Source organism: Mustelus asterias, chromosome 9, assembly GCF_964213995.1.
Source record: "Mustelus asterias chromosome 9, sMusAst1.hap1.1, whole genome shotgun sequence".
Classification (NCBI taxonomy): domain Eukaryota; kingdom Metazoa; phylum Chordata; class Chondrichthyes; order Carcharhiniformes; family Triakidae; genus Mustelus; species Mustelus asterias.
The window spans coordinates 46,470,858-46,494,962 of NC_135809.1; the positions used below are offsets into that span (position 1 = coordinate 46,470,858).

General features: G+C 42.3%; 1 protein-coding gene across 1 annotated transcript in view; it reads right to left on the reverse strand.

The window, feature by feature from the left end:
• Positions 1 to 10,640, reverse strand: part of pnpla3 (patatin-like phospholipase domain containing 3) — a 29,685-nt gene extending 19,045 nt beyond the window's left edge. Inside the window, exons 1-3 of the mRNA XM_078220126.1 lie at positions 10,274 to 10,640; positions 3,641 to 3,873; positions 1,160 to 1,225 (exon numbers count right to left, since the gene is read on the reverse strand). Of these exons, the coding sequence (XP_078076252.1) occupies positions 1,160 to 1,225; positions 3,641 to 3,873; positions 10,274 to 10,460 (486 nt within the window). The 5' untranslated portion in view covers positions 10,461 to 10,640. The remainder of the gene's footprint in view (positions 1 to 1,159; positions 1,226 to 3,640; positions 3,874 to 10,273) is intronic.
• Between the last annotated feature and the right edge of the window lie 13,465 nt (positions 10,641 to 24,105).

Sequence of the window (24,105 nt, forward strand, 5' to 3'; positions counted from 1 at the left end):
AAAATCAAATGCTTTACTTTGGGGTTCAATAAACACACATTTCCTCAAGCATGGGTTATCAGCAAGGCTGATAAAGAAAAATGAGAAAAATCAAATGGTGATTAGATGACATGAAACTGGGACTTTCTACTTTAGTTTCTTCAGAAGCAATGGCTACTCAAGAAGTCATTACAGGGCTTCAATGCTTCAAGGGCCCATGCAAGGTCATACTTTGGCCATTGCTGTCTGATTCTCTCGACTTTCTGGAAGGGAGCACTTTGTCTACAGCACAGTTAGTGATATGATATTGGAAAAGCTACTCTGGGTCTCTATGCAAAATGACATTGTTGAAGCATTTGTGAAGATGTCTACCAGATTTCTATCACTCAAACTAGCCTCCCATCCATTGACTCTGTCTATGCTTCCCGCTGTCTCGGAAAAGCAGCCAGTATAATCAAGGACCCCACGCACCCCGGACATGCTCTCTTTCACCTTCTCCTGTCGGGAAAAAGATACAAGAGTCTGAGATCACCTACCAACTGACTCAAAAACAGCTTCTTCCCTGCTGCTATCAGACTTTTGAATGGGCCTACCTCGCATTAAATTGATCTTCCTCTATATCCTGGCAATGACTGTGACACTACAGTCTGCACTCTCCCTTTCCTTCCCTATGTATAGTATGCTTTGTCTCCATAGCGCGCAAGAAACAATATTTTTCACTGTATACTAATACATGTGACAATAATAAATCAACTCAAAACAGTTGCCACTATTTTCTAGAGAAACAGAGATGAAATCTTTGAGACACTTTTACAGTTTTGTTGCATTGACTCTAACATAAGCCCTGGGCACAGTCCATCATCTCCTGAGACAGACAAAAGCCAATCACATTGATCTACCAGAAAAATTGCTGTTCTACTTGGGAAAATTACAAATACTATTGTGTCAGCCGATCAAAATCCCTTCACGAGTTATTTTCTAAACAAAAGTTTTCAATGCAAATTGCACCAGGAAGCATTCTTAAAGGCTCCCATATGAAATGAAAACATTTCAATTCACCTACATCCAATCCCTATGGACATGTGATCCTTTGGGAAATGTGACCCTCTATTTCAGATTAAAGGAGAGTTTTAATTTACAATTGAAGACATATATTCTCAAAAGCCTAAAAGGGACTTACCACTCCTCGAAAAGACGGTGGAATGAGCCCACAGTAAATTGGAACAAAGGCACTGCAGATCAGAGCCTAAGGAAAAGAAGCAGAGGAACATTGGTTTGTTGCAGACACATTTTAGTGCATAATCTATTGTTAGAAACAGACCAGAAAGCAACACAAGCTGTGGAATAAAATGCAGCAATCTGGCCTACAGTATTAGATGGATAGAATCCCTACAATACAGAAGGAGGTCATCTGGCCCATCGAATCTGTACTGACCACAATCCCACCCAGGCCTATTCCCGTAACCCCACACATTTACTTGCTAACCCCCTGGCACTAGGGTCAATTGAGCATGGTCAATCAACCTAACCCGCACATCTTTGGACTGTGGGAGGAAACGCACGCAGACACGGGGAGGAAGTGCAAACCCCACACAGACAGTGACCGGAGGCTGGAATTGAACCCGGGTCCCTGACACTGAGAGGCAGCAGTGCTAACCACTGTACCGCCCAAATTTCAGGATGGGAAATGGAAAGAGAGCAAAGAAAATTCCTTTACTTTATGCAGTTTTCTCTGGGTTGACCATTTGAACACAACCAATCCTCAAGATACTCCTGGAATTCTCAGGTAGAATGCGAGGAAGGACATCCATGATCAAAATGATTGTGCAGGTTCTGACAAAAAGTTACTATTTGCTACTATTTCACATGAAACTGTCATTTGACAGTAGCAGTGAAACTGATGTGCCTACAATGGAGCTAAACATCCTCAAAACAAAATCAACTCACTAGCGACTCATTTCTAGCACTACCTTTGACATTGTCCTGGATTTTTCCATCTTAAGTCAGCAACAAAATAAAAATATTCGCCACTGACCTCAAAGAAAGTTGCCCACAAAAACCTAGCAATCTCTGACAGAAACTTTCCATTTATCCACAGTAACTTGAATCTGCTACCAAATTGAAGGGGTGTCTTAATGGGCAGCAGCAGTGATGGTGCCAAGCAACTAGACAACCAATCAAATTGAAACACAACAAACTAGGAAGGTAAAAGCATTTAAAATTCTTCATTTGTAACTTACATGTTCAGGGAGTAAATAAATGTATGACTGTATTGAGATGAAGCCAAAATTAAAGTTAGCAAACGTTTAAATAGTTTGAAAACAATTGGAAATTTTCATTGTAGAGAAATTTGACATTACAGCATTATAAATTTAACTTTTCATGGTCAGTGGGGGTGTTCAGCAGCAATTATAAATACATACACTGTTGAAAAAATCCAGTTACGCCTCATTCATCAAGGTTTAATTTTTTTTTTACAGCAAGATTAATAGCGTTAGAATAGACATTTTTGTTAATTCATGATTACAATGGAGATAACAGCTTTTGGGGACCTCTACAATGCATTTTACGGAGGAGCAAGCACTCGCAAATAGCGACTTCTGCATTATTCTGCACATGTCTGAAGTTGCTATTGGTTTCAGTGCAATAATGATAGTAAATGGTGACAGTTACATCATCATTACCACAGCCAAATCTGGGTCAATGTGCAAGGCATCAGAAGCACTTGAGAAAAACTCTTCCCTCCCCACTATGTCGAGGAATTCAGCAATTCGCAGACTCAAGACGGAATCGCCTGATATTGGCCAAAGTCCGATGTCTCGCGGGAAAAGCGGCATTGAGCCCACCGATGGCAATGGCAGCTTTTTCCACCATAACGTGCAGCACCTAGTCAAAACAAATAGCAAGCATGAGCTCCATGCCGCATAGCAGGTGGGTGGTCTCTGATTCGCCCACCCTGCCATCACCTCAGCATTTCAATGATCCAGATGTCATATCTGAAGGCCATCCTGCACCTAGTGTTCACCTAGAAGTCACAGTCATGGCTGCCAGACCCAGGAAACATTCTGCACCAAGTTCACCTCCTGGCACCCTCCAACCTTCCCCAAAGACTGAGAGCCACCCATTGAGTGCTGCATTCACTCATACCACTACTTGCTAGGTGCAAGGTGAAACCAGTTGTAACCATTCTGACATCACACCACCGTGGAAGTATTATTTGACATGGGGGTAAGATTCCAGCGTATAGGCCTGATAATAAGATGCTAATTTATTAAAATAAGGTTCCCGACATTAAATGGTGGCAAACAGCCTGTGACTAATGGGGGAGGGGACAATCACATCCTGCATTTAAATTGATGTTTACGCCTTCTTACAATATTTTCTGCTCTCGCTGCCAAACCCGCCCAGCTCAAACAGGAACAGAAAATCTCAGTTGCATTCCCACAACACTCCCTTGGATGGTCCTAAGAGAGATATACACAAACTCTATCGCCTCGCCTGCCACGGAACTAGAGACGACGAGGGGCAAACAATGGAAATGTCCGTTGACCTCAGGCAGGAATTTCTGGTCTCGCTCGAACACGGCTGTAAAATCCCACCCATAACTTTTTCAGCAGATGTAAAGGACAACCACAGTTTGTGAGGAGCTTTCTTATCTTACCTGGATGAGTTCTTCCTTGGAGTTGAACTCAGACACCAGCACATTCTCACCGTCAGGTACTCGGGTAAGAGAAATGCAGAGTCTGCCTGTTGCTAGCTGGTGTGCGTTTTCTGGAAGATTCTTGAAAAGCCCATTCCTTATTATTTTTACTAAGTTGAAGGATGGATGCAGAGGTCCCAGATTTCTTTTCCTGGCTTCTTTAGCTATTTTCATGACATCAGCACAACAATTATCTGGAAAAATTAAGCAAAGTGCATTTAAAGAATTGTGGGTTATCAATGTACATATAAATAACGGATTATAGAATCACAGAGTAATGCAGCATTAAAGGAAGCCATTCAACCCATCATGCCTGTACCAGCTCTTGGAAAGAGCTACCCAATAAATTCCAAACCAAAACTCTAAAATTCTGTCCCTCCACATTTACCCATTCTCTTTTGAAAGCTACTATTGAATATGGTTTCATCCCCCTTGCAGGAAACACATTCCAGATTACAATCTGCTGTGTGTAAAACCAAACCTATATCTTAACTCACCTCTGGTTGTTTTGCCAATGATGTGGAGATGCCGGCGTTGGACTGGGGTAAACACAGTAAGAAGTTTAACAACACCAGGTTAAAGTCCAACAGGTTTATTTGGTAGTAAAAGCCACAAGCTTTCGGAGCCTTAAGCTCCTTCTTCAGGTGAGTGGGAATTCTGTTCACAAACAGGGCATATAAAGACACAAACTCAATTTACAGAATAATGGTTGGAATGTGAATACACATCTCTTTAACCTGACTTAATGCTCTCTCCATTCACATTGTTTGTACCTTTAAGACTTGATTAGCTGTAAGTATTCGCATTCCAACCATTATTCTGTAAATTGAGTTTGTGTCTTTATATGCCCTGTTTGTGAACATAATTCCCACTCACCTGAAGAAGGAGCTTAAGGCTCCGAAAGCTTGAGGCTTTTGCTACCAAATAAACCTGTTGGACTTTAACCTGGTGTTGTTAAACTTCTTACTGTTTTGCCAATCACATTAAATTGGTTACTGACCCTTCTGCTGCTGTAAACAGTTACTATTTACTTTATCAAAACCATTCATGATCTTGGAATCTGTATTAAATAAATCTCCTTTTCAAACTCTCTACTCCAAGGAAACTAACCTCACCTTCTCCAAATTTCTCCACATAAATAAAGTCTCTCAAATATGACACCATCCTCTAAGTCAGTGAATGCAGAAGAGATCTACAAGGCCTTAACATTGCCAAAATTTTATTTTTTCCTTTATTCTTTCCTGGGATGTGGGGTGACTGGCTATGCCAGCAGTTGTTGCCCATCCCTAATTGCCTTTGAACTGAGTAGCAGTTAAAAGTTAACACATTGCTGAGGGTTTGGAGTCATATGTGGGCCAGACCAGGTAAGTAGGGCAGATTTCCCTTCCAAAAGGACATTAATGAACCTGATGAATACTGTTCAAGAATTATGTAGGTCATCTGTAATTTATTACAACAGAAATGTAACGGTATATAGAGCTACAGAGTTACAGTTGCATCCACTGCTGGTGTGTAGTTTGAGCAGAAGCTCAACTTTGAATGCACGGCAGTAATTGTCTTCATGCACAGGCAGCAACTAGAACAAACAGGCTTAAGCTGAAACATCACCAAAGGCTAAGGCAAGATTCCAAACATATTATGAACAGTGAATGCAAAAGGTTGCGTTTAGAATGTTCCCATTAAATATCAGATAGTATTAATTAATTTTTCAGGCAATTTCCCCTCCCCAGCCTGCCAAGAAAAACTGATGTTTCAGCAACATTAATTATCTGGGAAATTCACACACACAAGATGCTTGTTCAGTTGTACTTAATCACTTAATAAATGCTGCCTTGTCTGAAATGGCACATTACTGATCTTGGCACAAGTTTCTAGGTCAGCTGTAGCCAGGCTGTAACAAGCCACAGCCGTAAGCATCAAGCAAATGCACGTTTAAAACAATGAGGGAACTGATAGCTTTGCATTTCTGATCAACTCAAAAAGGGTACGGTATTAGTCTCAGTTCATAACATAGTGTCATGAGAAGCAAAGTGAGAAATAGGGCCAAACAAAATGTACGTTTCTAATGAGCCCTTAATTCCTCTACTCGACAAATTATTCAATTATTTTTTCAGAACAGGTTTTCCAAACTACATATCTTCTCTCCTTCTTCATGTTTTCACATGAAGGTTTTGCCAAGATAGCTGAAGAACATTCAGTGTCAGGATAAAGAAGCTAGCAGGTATAAAAAGAGAAAGGGCAGTTCTGGATTTAGTTTGAGGAAATACAGCAGGTGTAAGGGGCATTAGTGGGAGAACATTTTGGGAGTAACCATAAGTTCATGAGAATTTCATTTGATTTAGTGCAGTCATGAAAAAGGACAAAGTTAGACCAAGAGTACAGACCAGAGTAAAAGTTTGAAAATAAAAACAGAAAATGCTGCTGATGCATGTGGAGAGAAGAACAAAGTTAAGTTTTCAGGTGAAAGACCTTTCTTCATAACTGAAGATAGAAATTTAAGTGCTTTTGAGTGAACGAAAAGGCATGAGTGGGTGTGGAGGGGAGGGAGAGTGGAGTTGGAGGACGAACAACAGAAAGAAGTATTTGTAAATGTGTGGAGGCTGGGAAGAAATTAACAAATCATTTCATGGTAAAGGAAGTGGTAACAGTTTGTGAATGACAGAATAATGAACAGCTCTGTCCAAAATAAGAATAAAATGACTAGCAAACATAAATAACAGAAATAAATTGTGTGAGAGAGAGAGAGTTGGACTCAGTGTTGAATCCAGAATTCTGAAGTGTAATAAAAAGATAAGATGCTGTTTCTTAAGCTTATATTCAGTTTCATTGGACTGTCACAGTAGGCCAAGAACAGGGATGTCCGTGTGACAACAATGTGAAGAATTAAAATGGCAAGCCTTCAGAAGTTCAGGGTCATGCTTGCGGACTTGGCGAAGGTGTTCCACAAAGCTGTTACCCAATATGCCCTTGGTCATATCAATGTAAAACAGACTACTACATTTGCTGCTCACGCTGCGTCATAAACTGAGAATAGTGAAGCTAAGCCACTGCTCCAATTGGAAGGAAAGTTTGGGGCCTTGGTCAGTGAAGAGAGGATGGAGGAAAATGGCAGATGTTACATCTCCTGCATTTGCATGGGAAGGTACTGTTGAAAGGAGTCAAGGTGTTGGGGAAGATTGAGGATAGGACCAGGATGTCACAAAGGGAATGGTCCCTTTGGAATGCTAACAAGAGAGAAGAGGGGGAAGATATGGTTGGTAATGGCATCATGTTAAAGGTGGCAAGAGAGGCAGAGGATGACCTGTCGGATGCGGAGGCTGGTAGGGTGAAAGGTGAAGAGAAGGGAAACCCTATTGCAGTTTTGGGAGGGAGGGTGAAGGGATATAAAAAGTGCAGAGAGTTCCATCTTCCCAACCCCAATTACAAACACTACTTAATATATACCTGTGCACTGTTAACTGTGGGGGAAAAAAAAAATCAAAATCCCAGATATTCTATTCTATATCATACATGACCCGGTTCTAGAAAGAATCACACTCATCCACTGGAGTTTAGAAGAGCAAGACGCAATTTGATTGAAACATACAAGATCCTGAGGGGTGGTGACAGGGTTCATTTGGAAAAATGTTTTTCCTGTGGGAGAATCTAGAATTAGGGGATCACGGTTTAAAATAAGGGGTCGCTCATTTAAGACAAAGTTAAGGAAAATGCTTTTTTCTCAGCGGTCTTTGGGACGGTCTTCCTGAAAAGGTGGTGGAAATTAAATATTTTCTTAAGGTTAACGTGCAGGTTCTGTCGGTAGTTAGGAAGGCAAATGCAATGTTAACATTCATGTCAAGAGAGCTAGAATACAAGAGCAGGGATGTACTTGAGGCTGTATAAGGCTCTGGTCAGACTCCAGGTGGAGTATTGAGCAGTTTTGGGCCCCATACCCAAGGAAGGATGTGCTGGCCTTGGAAAGGGACCAGAGGAGGTTCATAAGAATGATCCCTGGAATGAAGAGCTTGTCGTATGAGGAACGGTTGAAGACTCTGGGTCTGTACTCGTTGGAGTTTAGAAGGATAAGGGGGGATCTTTTGAAACTTACAGGATACCGTGAAACTTGGAGAGGATGTTTCCACTAGTAGGAAAAACTAGAACCAGAGGGCACAACCTCAGGCTAAAGGGATGATCCTTTAAAACAGAGAGGAAGAGGAATTTCTTCAGCCAGAGAGTGGTGAATCTGTGGAACTCTGCTGCAGAAGGCTGTGGAAGCCAGGTCATTGAGTGTCTTTAAGACAGGAGATAGATAGGTTCTTGATTAATAAGGGGATCAGGGGTTATGGGGAAAAGGCAGGAGAATGGGGATGAGAAAAATGTCAGCCACGATTGAATGGCGGAGCAGACTCGATGGGCCGAGTAGCCTAATTCTGCTTCTATGTCTTATGGATAGATAGACTCTTGATAAGCAAGGGGGTGAAATGTTATCAGGGGTAGAAGAGAAATCAGGTTACACAGATCAACCAGATCTTATTAAATAATGGAGGCATCAAGGGGCCAAGTGGCCTACTTCCTAATTTGTATGTTCAAACAAAATGTTTCCCACAAGTAAATTGAGAGCAAAATATAATTAATTACTCTCGTCTCCTACATCCTCGAGGTCCGCTTGTAAGCCCACCATATATTTTTGACCATCACTGTCCATTTCTCTCTGGAAGACTGCATATTAATCGGAGTTTAATTTGCCATTGAATTTCACTGGATTGACATCAGGAGTGGGTTTCCGATCCATTCCCTCCTAACTAGCCCAGGGCATAAAGACTAATATTATTCCCTCACCGTCAGCTCAGCCGAGCTCCCAAAAAATCAGCTCAGGAGTGCAGACTGAATCTGGGAAATCCATTTCAGTGAAGAGCCCAGGATTCTTTGGGGAAATTACAAATGATGGAATCCTGCTGGAGAAAGTGAACACTGGGGATTGCAAACAGCCCAGTCTAGTACTGAATGAAAAGAACCACATAAATTCTTCCACCTTCACTTTCAAATCCCCAGGGTACTTCCAGAAACTAGCAACTTGCTTCGGTGAACTTTGAGAGATTAATTTCTGTTCTGTTTGCGAGGGCAGCACGGTGGCACAGTGGTTAGCACTGCTGCCTCGCAGTGCCAGGGACCCAGGTTCAATTCCCAATCTGCATGGAAACTGCACATTCTCTCCGTGGGTTTCCTCCTGGTGCTCTGGTTTCCTCCCACAGTCCGAAAGATGTGCCGGTTAAGCGCATTGGCTATGCTAAATTCTCTGTGTACCCGAACAGGCGCTGGAGTGTGGTGACTAGAGGATTTTCACAGCAACTCCAGTGCAGTGTTACTTGTGACAATAATAAATAAACTCCATAATCACCCAGACTGGCCTCTTTCCAAATCCTAAATGCTGTAAATGCCCAATACCCACCCAATTTTTAAAGAGAGCTTCAAATATGAAGGAGTCTCCCTTCAATATTCAATCCAGAAAATCGGTGTAAAAATGAACACTGCAGTGGCATGTCCTCATTTCCTTCTCCCACATTTCATGGGTGGTCAGATTCCCTCTGGAAGTTTGAGAGAGATAGTGTTTGTTCATTCAGAAGCGCTCCCTGAGGTCAGGCTGGAGGTCAATGGCCGGCAGTAACCGCGTTAACAAGCGCACATTTAAACCCGCCCAGCTGAGTCAGCCCACACAGCAGCGGCCAATAACACACAGCGCTAAAGTTCGGCTCAACCTAAGCCCGGTGTGGCCCCACTGCTCTCACACCCTGATGGAGATGCATCACCAGCCAAACTCCTGGAGCAGAAAGTAACGCCACTGTGAGTCACAACCTCTTAAAACCTAGTGTTGGTCCCAGCTGATGATAACGTGACTTTATTTAGATGAAACGTACAATAAATCACCAAGGACACTGTACTTATGGGAGGGGATGGGCAGAAAGAGCACAAACATTGATTTCACTATTTCTTTGGAGGATAATAGCTGGATTTCCCGTTTAATCCCGGCACCAAAATACCCTCAGCCCGGTTAGCTACCATCAGCTACTAGTAATCAGTGTGTCAATCCAATTGGTGAACCGGAAGCGGCCAGCATCAGCCATCCAAGAGATTTAATAAAAAAACACACGTGCAAACCAAAAAATACACAACACCCACTTTTCCTGAAACATGTGCAGAACATTTGTTAGGGCTCCGAATTGTTGGGAGAATACAAGGGGATCAGTTAATTTCTCAAAAGCTTCATCTGTTCGCCTCAACTCAGTGAGAAGTGCCATTGTCAATATTTTGCAAAACTGCAAGTTTTAAAACGTTACCTTAGTAACAAGGACAGTGTAAAGATACATTTTGGTTCATTCCAGGCACGGTGACAATTTCACAAGTCGCCCCTCTTTGCTTGCGAGATTATAGGGGAACCGATCTCTAGTAAAGTATCCAAAATTGACAAGTGCTTATTTTAAATAAACCCATCATCGTTTATTACTTTCCTCCGATATCCCTCTGGGTCCCTGCTCCCGACAGGATTTCGGATTTATGTATGGGATGATTTGCCCCAGCGGTATCCCTCTCCGCAACCCAGCTATGGGACTCACTCACCCAGCGGCACCCCGCAGACCACAGCGGCGGCAGCCAGCGCCCCGGCTGATGCACCGTAGATCTTCGTAGCGTCCCGGATCAGGTAAGGAGCGTGTTCCTGGATGCTGCTCGCCACCCCGACATGGTAAACACCCAGGAACCCGCAGCCAGCGAAAGAAATGTTCCAGCCTCCTTCCAGACCAAACATCTCCCAAAAAAAAGCCTCCCAATAAGCCAGGGAGGAAATCTTTTAAAAATGCTGCTGAGGAGGATTTCCAAAATCTTGATGTTACTACCGAGAGAGTTCAGAGCGACAGGAGTGAAGTGACACGCCTTTCCCTGGAACTAATCGCTTTGCTCCTGCCTTTTCCATGGAACATCATTTTACAATGTAGGCACTGGGCGTGAACAGAAAGAACTCAGTTAAAGTCACATCACTGTTCTTTCGCCTGTCACAACAACGCCAGCATTAACCAATCAACTGGAAGGGTATTTGAAGGGGGGACTTTCAATTGTTGTGGAGAACTTTTCATCTATTAGTTTACCACTGCATATTAATTCAACCTGTGTTTTATTTCCCTACTTCACTTTTTACGCCAATACTTCTAACATACACACTAATGTAATTTCCAGCCTTATAGGTACAAATCCAATATTTACCAAAGCATCAAAGAGATTTTAAAAAATGCTTCGTGTGGAGAATAAATTGAGGGAATTGGAAGCAATTATGTCACAGGAAGATTCAGCTATAATAGTATCTCTACCTACAAGAACTTGGCTCCATATCCCCAGAGCCATGGGTTCCTCGCTTTCCAATCTACTGGCCTCCATATTCATGGGCTTATCCCCCGCCATTGCGGCCAACTCCAGCATGATGCCACCAGCAAACACATTTTCCCCTCCCATTGCCTGTCAGCATTCAAAGATGTGGAGATGTCAGTGTTGGACTGGGGTAAACACAGTAAGAGGTCTCACAACACCAGGTTAAAGTCCAACAGGTTTATTTGGTAGCAAAAGCCACTAGCTTTCGGAGCGCTGCTCCTGTGCTCTGAAAGCTAGTGGCTTTTGCTACCAAATAAACCTGTTGGACTTTAACCTGGCATTCAAAGGGACCATTCCTTTTGCAACACCTTGGTCCAATCCTCAGTCACCCGCTTCCCACTGTGCCTTCCCAGGCAATCACAGAATGTGTAGCACCTGCCTATTTCCTTCCTCCCTCCTCACTGGCCAGGTGATTCAGCGAATCACTCGCACTTCTTTCAATTTAGTCCATTTCATTCGCTGCTCACAATGTGGTGTCCCCTACATTGAGGAGACCAAATGCAAACTGGGTGACTGTTTTGCAGAAAACTTTCACTCAGTCTGCAAGCAACACTCCAACCTTCCTGTCACTAGCCATTTCAATTCACCATCTTGCTCTCATGCTCACATTTCTGTCCTTGGACTGCTACAGTCTTTCAGTGTAGCCTAGCGCAAACTGGATTAATAGCAGCTCATCTTCTAGTTAGGCACTATACAGCATTCTGTACTCAACATTGAGTTCAATAACTCAATGGGTGAGATGTTCCGGCCATGCTCGCCCCAAAACCAGAAGCCAGGTCAACGGACCTTTCCATGATCTGCCCCTCACTCGCTCCGATTCCCGTGACGGGCGGAACAGGAAAATTCACCCCAATAACTCTGTTCTCCATTTTGATATTTTCCCTCTGGTGCTTGTCTGTATCTCGTTCTCATGTTTTTGCTTTCAGACAGTACTGACCTTTATTCTGCTGTTAATACATTCTGCTATTTTGCTTTCAGATAGCACTGACCCTTATTTTACTGTTAACATAGAAACATGCATAGAAAATAGAAGCAGGAGTAGGCCATTTGGCCCTTCAGCCTGCTCCGCCATTCATTATGGTCAAGGCTGATCATTAAATTTAATACCCTGATCCCATCTTCTCCCCATATCCCTTGATCCCTTTAGTCCCAAAAGCTATATCTAATTCCTTCTTGAAATCACACAACATTTTGGCCTCAACCACTTTCTCTGGTAGTGAATTCCACACATTCACCAGTCTCTGAATGAAGAAATTTCTCCTCACCTCAGTCCTCAAAAGATTTACTCTTTATCCTCAACTATGACTCCCTAGTTCTGGACTCCCCCACCATTAGGAACATTCTTTCTGAATCTACCCTGTCTGATCGTGTTAGAATTTTATAAGTTTCTATAAGATCCCCTCTCACTCTTCTAAACTCCAATGAAAATAATCCTAACTGACTTAGTCTCTCCTCATATGACAATCCTACCATCCCAGGAATCAGCCTGGTAAACCTTTGCTGCACTCCCTCTATAGCAAGAACACCCTTCCTCAGAGAAGGGCACCAAAACTGCACCCAATATTCCAGGTGTGGCTTCATCAATGCCCAATACAATTGCAGTAAAATATCCCTATTCCTATACTCACATGCTCTCACTGTGAAGGCCAACATGCCATTTGCCTTCTTTACTGTCTGCTGTACCTGCGTGCTACTTTCAGAAACTGATACATGAGGATATCAAGATCTTGTCGCGTATCCACCCCTCTCAGTTTACGCCCATTCAAATAATAATCTGCCTTTCAATTTTTTTCTACTGAAATGGATAACCTCAGATTTATCCACATTATACTGCATCTGCCATGCATATGCCCACTCACTCACTGTCCAAATCATGCTGAAGCATCTCTGCATCCTCCGCACAGCTCACCCTCCTACACAACTTTGTATCATCTGCAAATTTGGAGATAATACATTTAGTTCACTCATCCAAATCATAAATATATAATGTGAACAGTTGGGGTCCTAGCACAGATCCCTGCGGTACCCCACTAGTCACTGCCTATTAGTTGGAAAATGACCCATTTATCCAACTCTTTGCTTCCTAACCAGCTTTCTGTCCATTTCAAGACACTACCTGCAATCCCATGCACTTCAAATTTACATGGTATTCTGCTATGTGAGACCTTGTCAAAAGCCTTCTGAAAGTCTAAATAAACCACTTCTACCAGTTCTCCCTGGTCAACTCTACTAGTACATCCTCAAAGAATTCCAGTAAATTTGTCAAGCATGATTTCGCTTTCGTAAATCCATGCTGATTTTGTGTGATTACATCATTGCTTTCCAAATGCTGTGCTATGAAATCCTTGAAAATGGATTCTAGCAACTTCCCTACTACTGACATTAGGCTCACTGGTCTATTGTTCCCTGTTTCCCCTCTACCTTCCTTTTGGAATAGCAGGCTTACATTCACTACGCTTCAATCTGTAGGAACCAGTCCAGACTCCAAAGAATTTTGGAAAATGACCATCAATGGATCAACTACTTCTAGGCAACTCCCTTAAGTGCTCTGGGATGAAGATTATCCACCTTCAATTTCATTACCTTCCCTCAAACCATTTCTCTACTAATACTGATTTCCTTCAGCTCCTCGCTAAAACTTGTATTTCTCAGAACTTCCGATACATTATTCATGTCTTCCTTGGTGAAGACAGAAGCAAATGTACACATTTAGTTCCTCAGCCATTTCTTTGTTCCCATTATGAATTTCCCCCTTTCTGATTGCAAGGAGTCTGCATTCATTTTTGTCAATCTTATTCTCTTTACATACCTATAGAAACCTTTATGGTCAATTTTTAATGTTCCCAGCTAGCTTACTTTCATACTCTATTTTTCCTTCAGTCATTCTTTGCTAAATTTTAAACTGTTCCCAATCCTCAGGTCTACTGCTTTTTTTGCCAATTTGTACGCTTCTTCCTTGAATCCAAAACTATCTCTAATTTCCCTAATAAGCCATGGTTTGACCAAAAGGCCCTTCCACTCTTCACGCCTACTCTGATCAAACTTTGTGTCTTTAATATTATCACCACCACTCTTTTTGTCTGTGTTCCATGACACCTTTGTCAATTTTATCTCCCCTACCCTTTAACCTATCCCTGATCTCTTTTGCTCCACCTGCCCCTCCCCTCTTTTTCAACAGCATAATACCCATTTCTACTTCTCTTCAATTCGAAAGGAGAGTCATATTAGATTCAAAATGTTAACTCTGTTTCTCTATCCACAGTTGCTGCCATATCTGCTGATTTTTCCAAGACATTTTGTTTATATTGGTTGCATAAGAAGATGTTTCCTTTCATAGGAGAAACTAGGATCTTAGGGCACAGCCTCAGAGTTAAAATACAACCCTTTAGAACCAGGGAGAGTTTCTTCAGTCAGAGGGTGGTGAATCTATGGAATTCATTGGCACAGAAGGCTGTGGAGGTCAAGTTATTGAGTGTATTTAAGACAGAGATAGATAGGTTCTTGATTGGTAAGGGGATCAAAGGTTACGGGGAAAAGACAGGAGAATGGGGTTGAGAAACGTATCAGCCATGATCGGACAGTGGAGCAGACCTGATGGGCCAAATGGCCTAATTCTGCTGCTGGATCTTATGGTCCTGCCATTCATTGAGTACTCCCTTGTCGTGTTACTACTTCCAAACTGCATCACCTTACACAAACTGCAATGATTACTTGTTTAATGCTCTGTGCAACATTATAACAAGCATATAAACTACTCCCACCAGTGTTTTCTGACTCTTGCTATTGCTAATTTCTACCTTTACTTCATGATTTTCTGAGGCCACATCCTTTCTCTCTAGAGTCCTAATGGTCCTCTTTACTCTCAGGGCTATCTCACCTCCTTTGCCATTTTGTCTATCTTTCCGAAACGTTAATTCCCTGGAACACTTAATTTCCAACCTTGATCACCTTTAACTATGTTTCTGTAATGACAATTAGATTGAAATCATTTACCTCTATTTGTGCTATTAATTCATCTAAATTATTGTGGATGCTTGGTGCATTCAGATAAAGAACTTTTAATTTCATTTTTTTATTTCTATTCCCTGCAATGACCCTATTCATTGATGTACAATTTTTGTTAAACCCTCTGTTCCTTCCTATCCCTTTTGCGTCTCTTTACCCATATTGCTATACTGCTCTGATGCCTCAACCTTTCTCTTTGGATTCCTCAATCTCCCTTCACCCAAATCCTCTGTTCCTTTGTTAGTTTAAAGTTCTGTCCACAACCTAAGTTATACAATTTGCCAGAACACTGGTCCCAGCCTGGTTCAAACGGAGCCCATCCAAAAGGAAAAGCTCACTCTTCCCTGAACACTGATGCCAGTGGCCCACAAATGAAAACCACTTCTTCCCACATCATTCTTTGATCCATGTCTTTCATTGGCTAAACTGCTTGACCCTTTGCCAATTGCCCTGTGGCACAGGTAACTATCCAAAGGTTATTACCTTTGATGTTTTACATTTTAATTCAGATCTGAACTCCTCAATTTCTCTTAGCAGAAAATCATTCCTGGTTTTACCTAATTCATTTATTCCCATGTGGACCATGACATCTAGATTCTCCCCCTCCCGTTTCAAGCTCTTCTCCAGCCGCAAGGAAGTGTCTTAACCGTGGTACCTGGCAGGTAACAGAACTTTCAGAGCTCCTGGTCACGGCTGCATAAAATAGTATCCATCCTTCTGACAATGCTGTCTTTGATCACAACCACATTTCTACTAGCCCCCCTCACTTGAATGGCATCCTTTACCATAGATGATTACTTTAGTATTTTACAAACACTTAATTAGCTGTAAAACACCTTGACACATCCTGAGATTGGGAAATGTGCCACTTTAATATAGATTTTTTTTCTGTAACCATTCACTGGGAAGTACACAATGGGCAGAACTTTCCAGCCCCACCTGCCATTGGGATCATTCAGTCTCACCGAAAGTCAATGGAGTTTGGCTGGGCCACTGAATCTTCCATAGCATGTCCCACCACAGCAGGGCTGGAAAACCCAGGCCAGTGTGTCAAGAGTCCACTGTTATGATTAATTTCCTTCTATCCCATGGGACTGTTTCTCAGCCTCTCTCTTGATATCCAGTTGACATTCCTGCAGAAATCAGAAACTTCTGATGCAATGAATTATAGACGTGTACCTGAAACATGTCCCTGCAGTGTCACAGAGAAGTGCTCTGTGTAAAGATAATGTCCTATATTATTTTATGAAGCAATTTGTGGTTTTATCTTCCAACTGCTGTGTGATAATGGGAATAAAATTGGGTGGGGTATAAATTGGGCTGGTGATTAGCTATTGCCCCTTTTGCATTAACACCAAAAATCAATTTCACCTTACTTTGTGCCAAGTTCTTTACCTGTTCCATAGACCCTTTCTATCCTATCACTGCATCAGAGTATTTCTCTAGCTTCTTTTCCCTGTAAGTATAATTACCACAGGCATACGTGGCATGCTGACAACATTTACAGTGTGGAACTGCAACATATCTGTGTTATTACTTTGAGAGTACAGCTTCAACAAGTTACCAGGTAATAAATAGGTCAACGCTATCAACTGGTTGGTATTTTAATGTTTTAACAATGGTTGAGACATGGCAGGCAATGTCATTGAGATTGTAATGTAATATGTCCTCAACTGACCTTCGTGTTCTCGTATCATAAGTTAGTGAAGTTTTGTGTAAAGGAGTTCTGCTTATTGGGTAATGTAATTCCATGTAGGCTAGATCTGCTTCACTTGATGTTTAAGCTTTCCATTTTCCTTTGCTTGATCTATTGAGTTTGTGTTGTGCATGTATATTTATGGCTGTTTTATTTATGTTTCTAATCTCTTTGAACTCTTGTTCTTATTAATGGGAAAGGTCTATTCCCATCCCTACTTTTTACCTAAGTCTTTCTTAAGTTCACCAATTTGCAATAGGCAGACGCCAGTCTATGATCCATAGGTGGAAAAACTCCTTTAGTATTTCTGTCATGCTTGCTGGCGTGATATAAAAAATAGCTTATTGTATGATAGACAATCCCTCTCTCACCTTTAGCCTCCTCCTTTAATTGTTACCTATCTTATCTCTCTGTTATCACTCCCCTGAATTTCCCTCATTCATTGCTGCTAATTTTAAAACATGCTGTGATACATGTTCTTCCTCCTTGCTGCCATTATGAAATCAAGACTTTGTGGGGTGCCTCCTGTTCTGACTTATACTTTTTATTGGGGCTCAGAATTGTCAAAGTCTTAGACTCTTCAGTTTTTCCTTTATTTTCCTGACTGCCAGTTTCTTCTGGAACAGTATTAACAGGAATGGGCATTTAAAGGGAATCTGCCAGGTGGGAGGGAGTAGGAAGCAGAAAGATGTGAGAGGTTGCATATAAGAAAGGCTTGTGAGGGGAGGTCCTGGAGGAACAATTCAGAGACTGACTGAAACACTACAAAGTAAATGAAGACGAGTCATTTCATTTAAGAAGGGAGTGATCATAGAATCTACAGTGCAGAAGGAGGTCATTCAGCCTATCAAGTCTGCACCGACAACAATCCCACCCAGGTCCTATCCCCATAACCCCCATATATTTACCCTCTTAATCCCCTTGACACTAAAGGTCAATCTAGCATGGCCAATTAACCTAACCCGCACATTTTGGACGGTGGGAGGAAACTGGAGCACCCAAAGGAAACCCACAAAGACACGGGGAGACAGTGACCCAAGCCGGGAATCGAACCCGAGCCCCTGGCGCTGTGAGGCAGTAGTAGAGGATCAGTGGAGGATGCTCCGTGGTGCTACAGTGAAAAGGTTAAGGTCACATTAATCATAATCCTCTTGCAGTACAACTCCTGGAAGGGATGGGTATGTGAGAGAAGTGACACTCAGAGACAGTCCAATCTCTGCATACTGAAGTGAGCTGACTTGCTAATCCTTGGAGTGTCAGTGACAGGTTCACAGTAAATGGAATTCCTGGCCAACCATACCGAAGCCAGAAACTGCAATGCAGACATTTTGGTCCACTACCATAAAATCTTTACAGTGCCGAAGGAGACCATTCAGCCCATTGAGTCTGCACCGACCCTCCGAACATCCCACCTAGTCACATTCCCCCGCCTTTTGGGGCGGCACGGTGGCACAGTGGTTAGCACTGCTGCCTCACAGCTCTAGGGACCTGGGTTCAATTCCCAGCTTGGGTCACTGTCTGTGTGGATTTTGCACATTCTCCCTATGTCTGCGTGGGTTTCCTCCGGGTGCTCCGGTTTCCTCCCACAGTCCAAAGATGTGCGGGTTAGGTTGATTGGCCGGCCATACTAAATTGCCTCATAGTGTCCCAGGATATGTAGTTTAGAGGGATTAGCAGGGTAAATATGTGGGGTTTTGGGGATAGAGCCTGGGTTGGATTGTTGTCAGTGCAGACTCGATGGGCCGAATGGCCTCCTTCTGCACTGTAGGGTTTCTATGATAATTTCTAACCCTGTAACAGCACACTTTTACCATGGCCAATCCAACTAACTTGCATATCTTTGGACACTAAGGGGCAATCTAGTATGGCTAATGCACCTAACCTGCACATCTTTGGATGTTATGTTATAACTAGTACAATGCTAGAAAGCTATTTAACTTATATATATATATATATATATCAGAAAAAACTAAGCACTGTGTTTGCCTCTCATGAACAGCCAAGCCAGTCCTTACTGATTAATCCTACTTTCCACCAATATATTTCCCTCTATTCAGCTTTGTGTGTTAAATTGTATTAGATTATCTTGTCCCTCTAATATACAACATTCATTAAAATCCTTTTGATTTTCACATGAGAGCTTTTCGAGGAAGTTGTGTTGTTTCAGGCAATAATTGGACTTTTAATGGCACTTTTTAAAAATTGCATTATCTATAATTTTCGCAAATATTGACGAGCTATTTGAACAAAGTCCACAGGCTGATATATCTTGTTAACAGATGAGTGCCTGTAAACATATTCTGTAATACATTCTAATCAGCTGTTATTATCTTTGAAAATATGTTGAACAGTCTTATGGCTCCGGGAAATAGAAAATGGCTAGGGATTACTGAGTTCATTGCATGAGCTTTAATGAACATAAAAACTAGGAGCAAGAGTAGGCCATCTGTCCCCTCGAGCTTGCTCCACCATTCAATAAGATCATGGTTGATCTTTCCATGGACTCAGTTCCGCTTACCCACCCACTCACCTTTCCTGTTCAAAAATTGAACTTTCAGAACTGGTACAACGGCAATAACCTGAGTGGAATTGTGGTCGGTGCAGACTCGATGGGCCTCTTTCTGCACTGTAGAGTTCTATGATTCTATGAACCTCTCCCTCAATGTCAACAAAACGAAGGAGATAGTCATCGACTTCAGGAAGCGTAGTGGAGGACATGCCCCTGTCTATATCAATGGGAATGAAGTAGAAATAGTCAAGAGCTTCACGTTTTTAGGTGTCCAGATCACCAACAACCTGTTGGTGATCCCTCCATGCCAATAATATCGTTAAGAAAGCTCACCAATGTCTCTACCTTCTCAGGAGGCTAAGGGAATTTGGCATGTCCACTACGACCCTCACCAACTTTTACTAATGCACCATAGAAGGCATTCTTTCTGGTTGTATCACAGTTTGGTATGGCTCCTGCTCTGCCCAAGACCGCAAGAAAATACAAAGGGTCATGAATGAAGCGCAGTTCATCACACAAACCAGCCTCCCAGCCATTGACTCTGTCTATACTTCCCACTGCCTCAGAAAAGCAGCTAGCATAATTAAGGACCCCACGCACCCCGGACACACTCTCTTCCACCTTCTTCTGTCAGGAAAAAGGTACAGACGTCTGAGGACACATACCAACTGACACAAGAACAGCTTCTTCCCTGCTGCCATCAGACTTTTGAATGGACCTACCTCGCACTAAGTTGATCTTTCTCCCCACCCTAGCTATGACTGTAACACTATATTCTGCACTCGCTCCTTTCCTTCTCTATGTACAGTATGCTTTGTCTGCATACAGCACAAGAAACAGTACTTTTCGCTGTATACTAATACATGTGACAATAATAAATGAAACCAAATTAAAAAAAAACTCTCTTTGCCTTAAAAACATTCAGCGAGGTAGCATCAACTGCTTCACTGAGCCAGGGATTCCATAGATTCACAACCCTTTGGGTGAAGAGGTTCTTCCTCAACTTGGTCCTAAATCTGCTCCCCCTTATTTTGAGGCCATGTCCCCTAGTTCTAGTTTCACCTGTCAGTGGAAACCTCCCTGCTTCTAGCTTATCTATTCCCTTCATAATTTTATATGTTTCTATAAGATTCCCCCCTCATTCTTCTAAATTCCAATGAGTATAATTCCAGTCTGCTCAGTCTTTCCTCATAAGTCAACCCTCTCAACTCCAGAATCAACCTAGTGAATCTCCTCTGCACCCTCTCCAGTGCCAGCATATCCTTTCTCAAGTAGAAGACCAAAAATGTACACAGTACTCCAGTGTTAATGAAAGTCTACCTATGACACCAACAAATAAACTTAAACCTAAAAGGTATGACCTCACCAGCACCTTATACAGCTGCAACATAACCTCCCTGTTTTTAAGCTCCATTCCTCTAGCAATGAAGGACAAATTTTCATTTGCATTCTTAAATACCTGCTGCACCTGCAAACCAACTTTTTGCAATTCATGCACAAGGACACAGCAGAATGCTGCAATTTTTTACCATTTAAATAACAGTCCATTTTGCTGTTATTCCTACCAAAATGGATGACCTCACATTTACCAATGTTGTACTCCATCTCCCAGACCCTTGCACACTCACTTAAACTATCTCTCTCCCTTTGCAGACTTTTAGTGTCCTCTGCACACTTTGCTCTACCACTCATCTTAGTGTCATCTACGAACTGAACTGAACTGAACATCTGAAGCATTGTCAGGCATCCGGAAGCTTCAATACAGTGCATTAAAGAAGAATATCACTATAAAATTGTATGCTTGAGTTGTATGTGACACTGCCAAGGGAGCATTTATTGCCCATCTCTAGATGTCTTAGGGAAATAAGAGTTAGCAACACAATGCAATATTAGAATTACAAGTTGGTCAAACTGCTTAGTGATGGTTGGTTCTCTTTTCTAAAGGGCATTTATTTGCCAGCCTATCATGTTAACACAATACAATACTACAGCTATCATTAATAAGAGAGCATTTTTATTTGTAAACTGTATCCACTAGTTTTAGTCTCTGCTGAGGAATCGTCCTTAGGTATCCAACCAATCAAGTCCCCTCAGGATCAACTCTCACTCTTCTAAACTCTAAGAGACATAGGCCTAACCTTTCCAACCTTTCTTCATATGACAATCCCTTCATCCCATGAATGAGTCCACTAAACCTCTCTGAACTTCTTCTGAAGCAATTATGGGTGAAATCTTACCGAAATCTTTAACCTGTGCTTAATGCTCCCTCCACCCACATTGTCTGTATCTTTAAGATCTGGTTGGCTGTAGGGATTCGCATTCTAATCAGTATTCTGTAACTTGATTTTGTGTCTCTGTATGCCCTGTTTGAGAGCACATTTCCACTCCATCTGACGAAGGAGCAGCGCTCCAAAAGCTAATGGTATTTGCTACCAAATAAACCTGTTGGACTTTAACCTGGTGTTGTTAAAACTCTTACTGTGAAATCTTACCAACAGATGGCAGAGTGTTGGTTCCCTGGTAATCATTTTAAGTTCATCCCTCTCTATCACCTCTGGATTGTCAAGAAGCTTTAAGAAGTTTCACAAGTCTTCTACCATGAAGACAGGCACAAAATATCTGTTCAATGCCTCTGCTGTTTCTTTTTTTTCCATTATCAATTCTCCAGACTCACTCTCCAGAAGACCAACATATCTTTAGTTACACTTTTCGTATTCAAATACTCTTGGACATTTTTTACCAGCTATTTTTATATTACTAGTTAGCTTTCTCTCATACGCTTCTTCCTGCCTCCTTATTAACTTTTTAATCATTCCTTGCTGGTACTTCGAGTCTGTCCACTCCTCTGATCTACCACTAAGCTTTGCAGATTTATACAGTGTTTTTTTCTATTTAATGCTATCCCTTAGCTTCCTTATTTAGCCACAGATAATGTATCCTTCTCAAAGCGCCTTTCGTTCTCAAACGAACGAAAGGCGCTTTATTAAATGTCTCCTGAATAGTCTGCCAATGCCACTTTTTTAAAAAATTCATTTTGCGGGATGGGGTGACAATGGCTAGTTGCTCTTCAGAAGGTGGCAGTCCGCTGCCTTCTTGAACTGCTCAGACCTTCACGTTTAGCTACACCCACAGTGCAGTGAGGGAGGGAATTCCAGTATTTTGACCCAGCGACTGTGAAGGAACAGCGATATATTTCCAAGTCAGCATGGTAAGTGACTTGGAGGGGAACCTCTGGATGGTGGTGTTCCCAGATATCAGCTGCTCTTGTCCTTCTAGTTGCACCCCCTTGATTTTTGATTTGATTTATTATTGTCACATGTATTAACATACAGTGAAAAGTATTGTTACTCCCGCGCTATACTGACAAAGTATACTGTTCATAGAGAAGGAAGTTAGAGAGTGCAGAATGTAATGTTGCAGACATAGCTAGGGTGTAGAGAAAGATCAACTTAGTGTGAGGTAGGTCCATTCAAAAGTCTGATGGCAGCAGGGAAGAAGCTGTTCTTGAATTGGTTGGTACGTGACCTCAGACTTTCGTATCTTTTTCCCGACGGAAGAAGGTGAAAGAGAGAATGTCTGGGGTGCATGGGTCCTTAGTTATGCTGGCTGCTTTGCTGAGGCTGTGGGAAGTGTAGACAGAGTCAATGGCTGGGAGGCTGGTTTGCGTGATGGATTGGGCTACATTCACGACCTTTTGTGGTTCCTTGCGGTGTTGGGCAGAGAAGGAGCCATACCAAGCTGTGATAGAACCAGAAAGAATGCTTTCTATGGTGCATCTGTAAAGATTGGTGAGAGTCATAGCTGACATGCCAAATTTCCTTAGTCTTATTAGAAATTAGAGGTGTTGGTGGGCTTTCTTAATTATAGTATCAGCATGGGGGGACCAGGACAGGTTGTTGGTGATCTGGACACCTTAAAATTTGAAGCTCTCGACCCTTTCTACTTCATCCCTGTTGATGTAGACAGGGGCATGTTCTCCTTTACGTTTCCTGAAGTCGGTGACAATCTCCTTCGTTTTGTTGACATTGAGGGAGAGATTATTGTTGCCGCACCAGTTGACCAGATTCTCTATCTCATTCCTGTACTCTGTCTCATCATTGTTTGAGATCTGACCCACTACAGTGGTGTCATCAGCAAACTTGAAAAATTGAATTGGAGGGGAATTTGGCCACACAGTGTATAAGGAGTAAAGTAGGGGGTTGAGAACACAGCCTCGTGGGGCGCCGGTGTTGAGGATGATTGTGGAGGAGGTGTTGTTGCCTATCCTTACTGATAGTGGTCTGTGAGTTAGGAAGTTCAGGATCCAGTCACAGAAGGAGGCCCAGGCCACGGAGCTTGGAGATGAGTTTCGTAGGAATAATGGTGTTGAAGACTGAACTGTAGTCAATAAATAGGAGTCTGACATAGGTGTCTTTGTTATTTAGGTGTTCCAGGGTTGAGTGCAGGACCAGGGAGATGGCGTCTGCCGTGGACCTGTTGTGGCGGTAGGCAAACTGCAGTGGATCCAGGTAGTCCATGAGACTGGAATTGATTCGTGCCATGACTAGCCTTTCAAAGCACTTCATAATGATGGATGTCAGAGCCATTGGCTGATAGTCATTAAGGCACGCTGCTTGGTTTTTCTTAGGTACCGGGATGATGGTCGCCTTCTTGAAGCAGATAGGGACCTCAGATTGTTGTGAAAAGAGGTTGAAGATGTCTGCGAATACCCCAGCCAGCTGATCCATGCAGGATCTGAGTGCTCATCCGGGTACTCCATCTGGGTCAGTTGCTTTCTGTGGGTTGACCTTTGAGAAAGCTGCTTTGACATCTACAATGGTG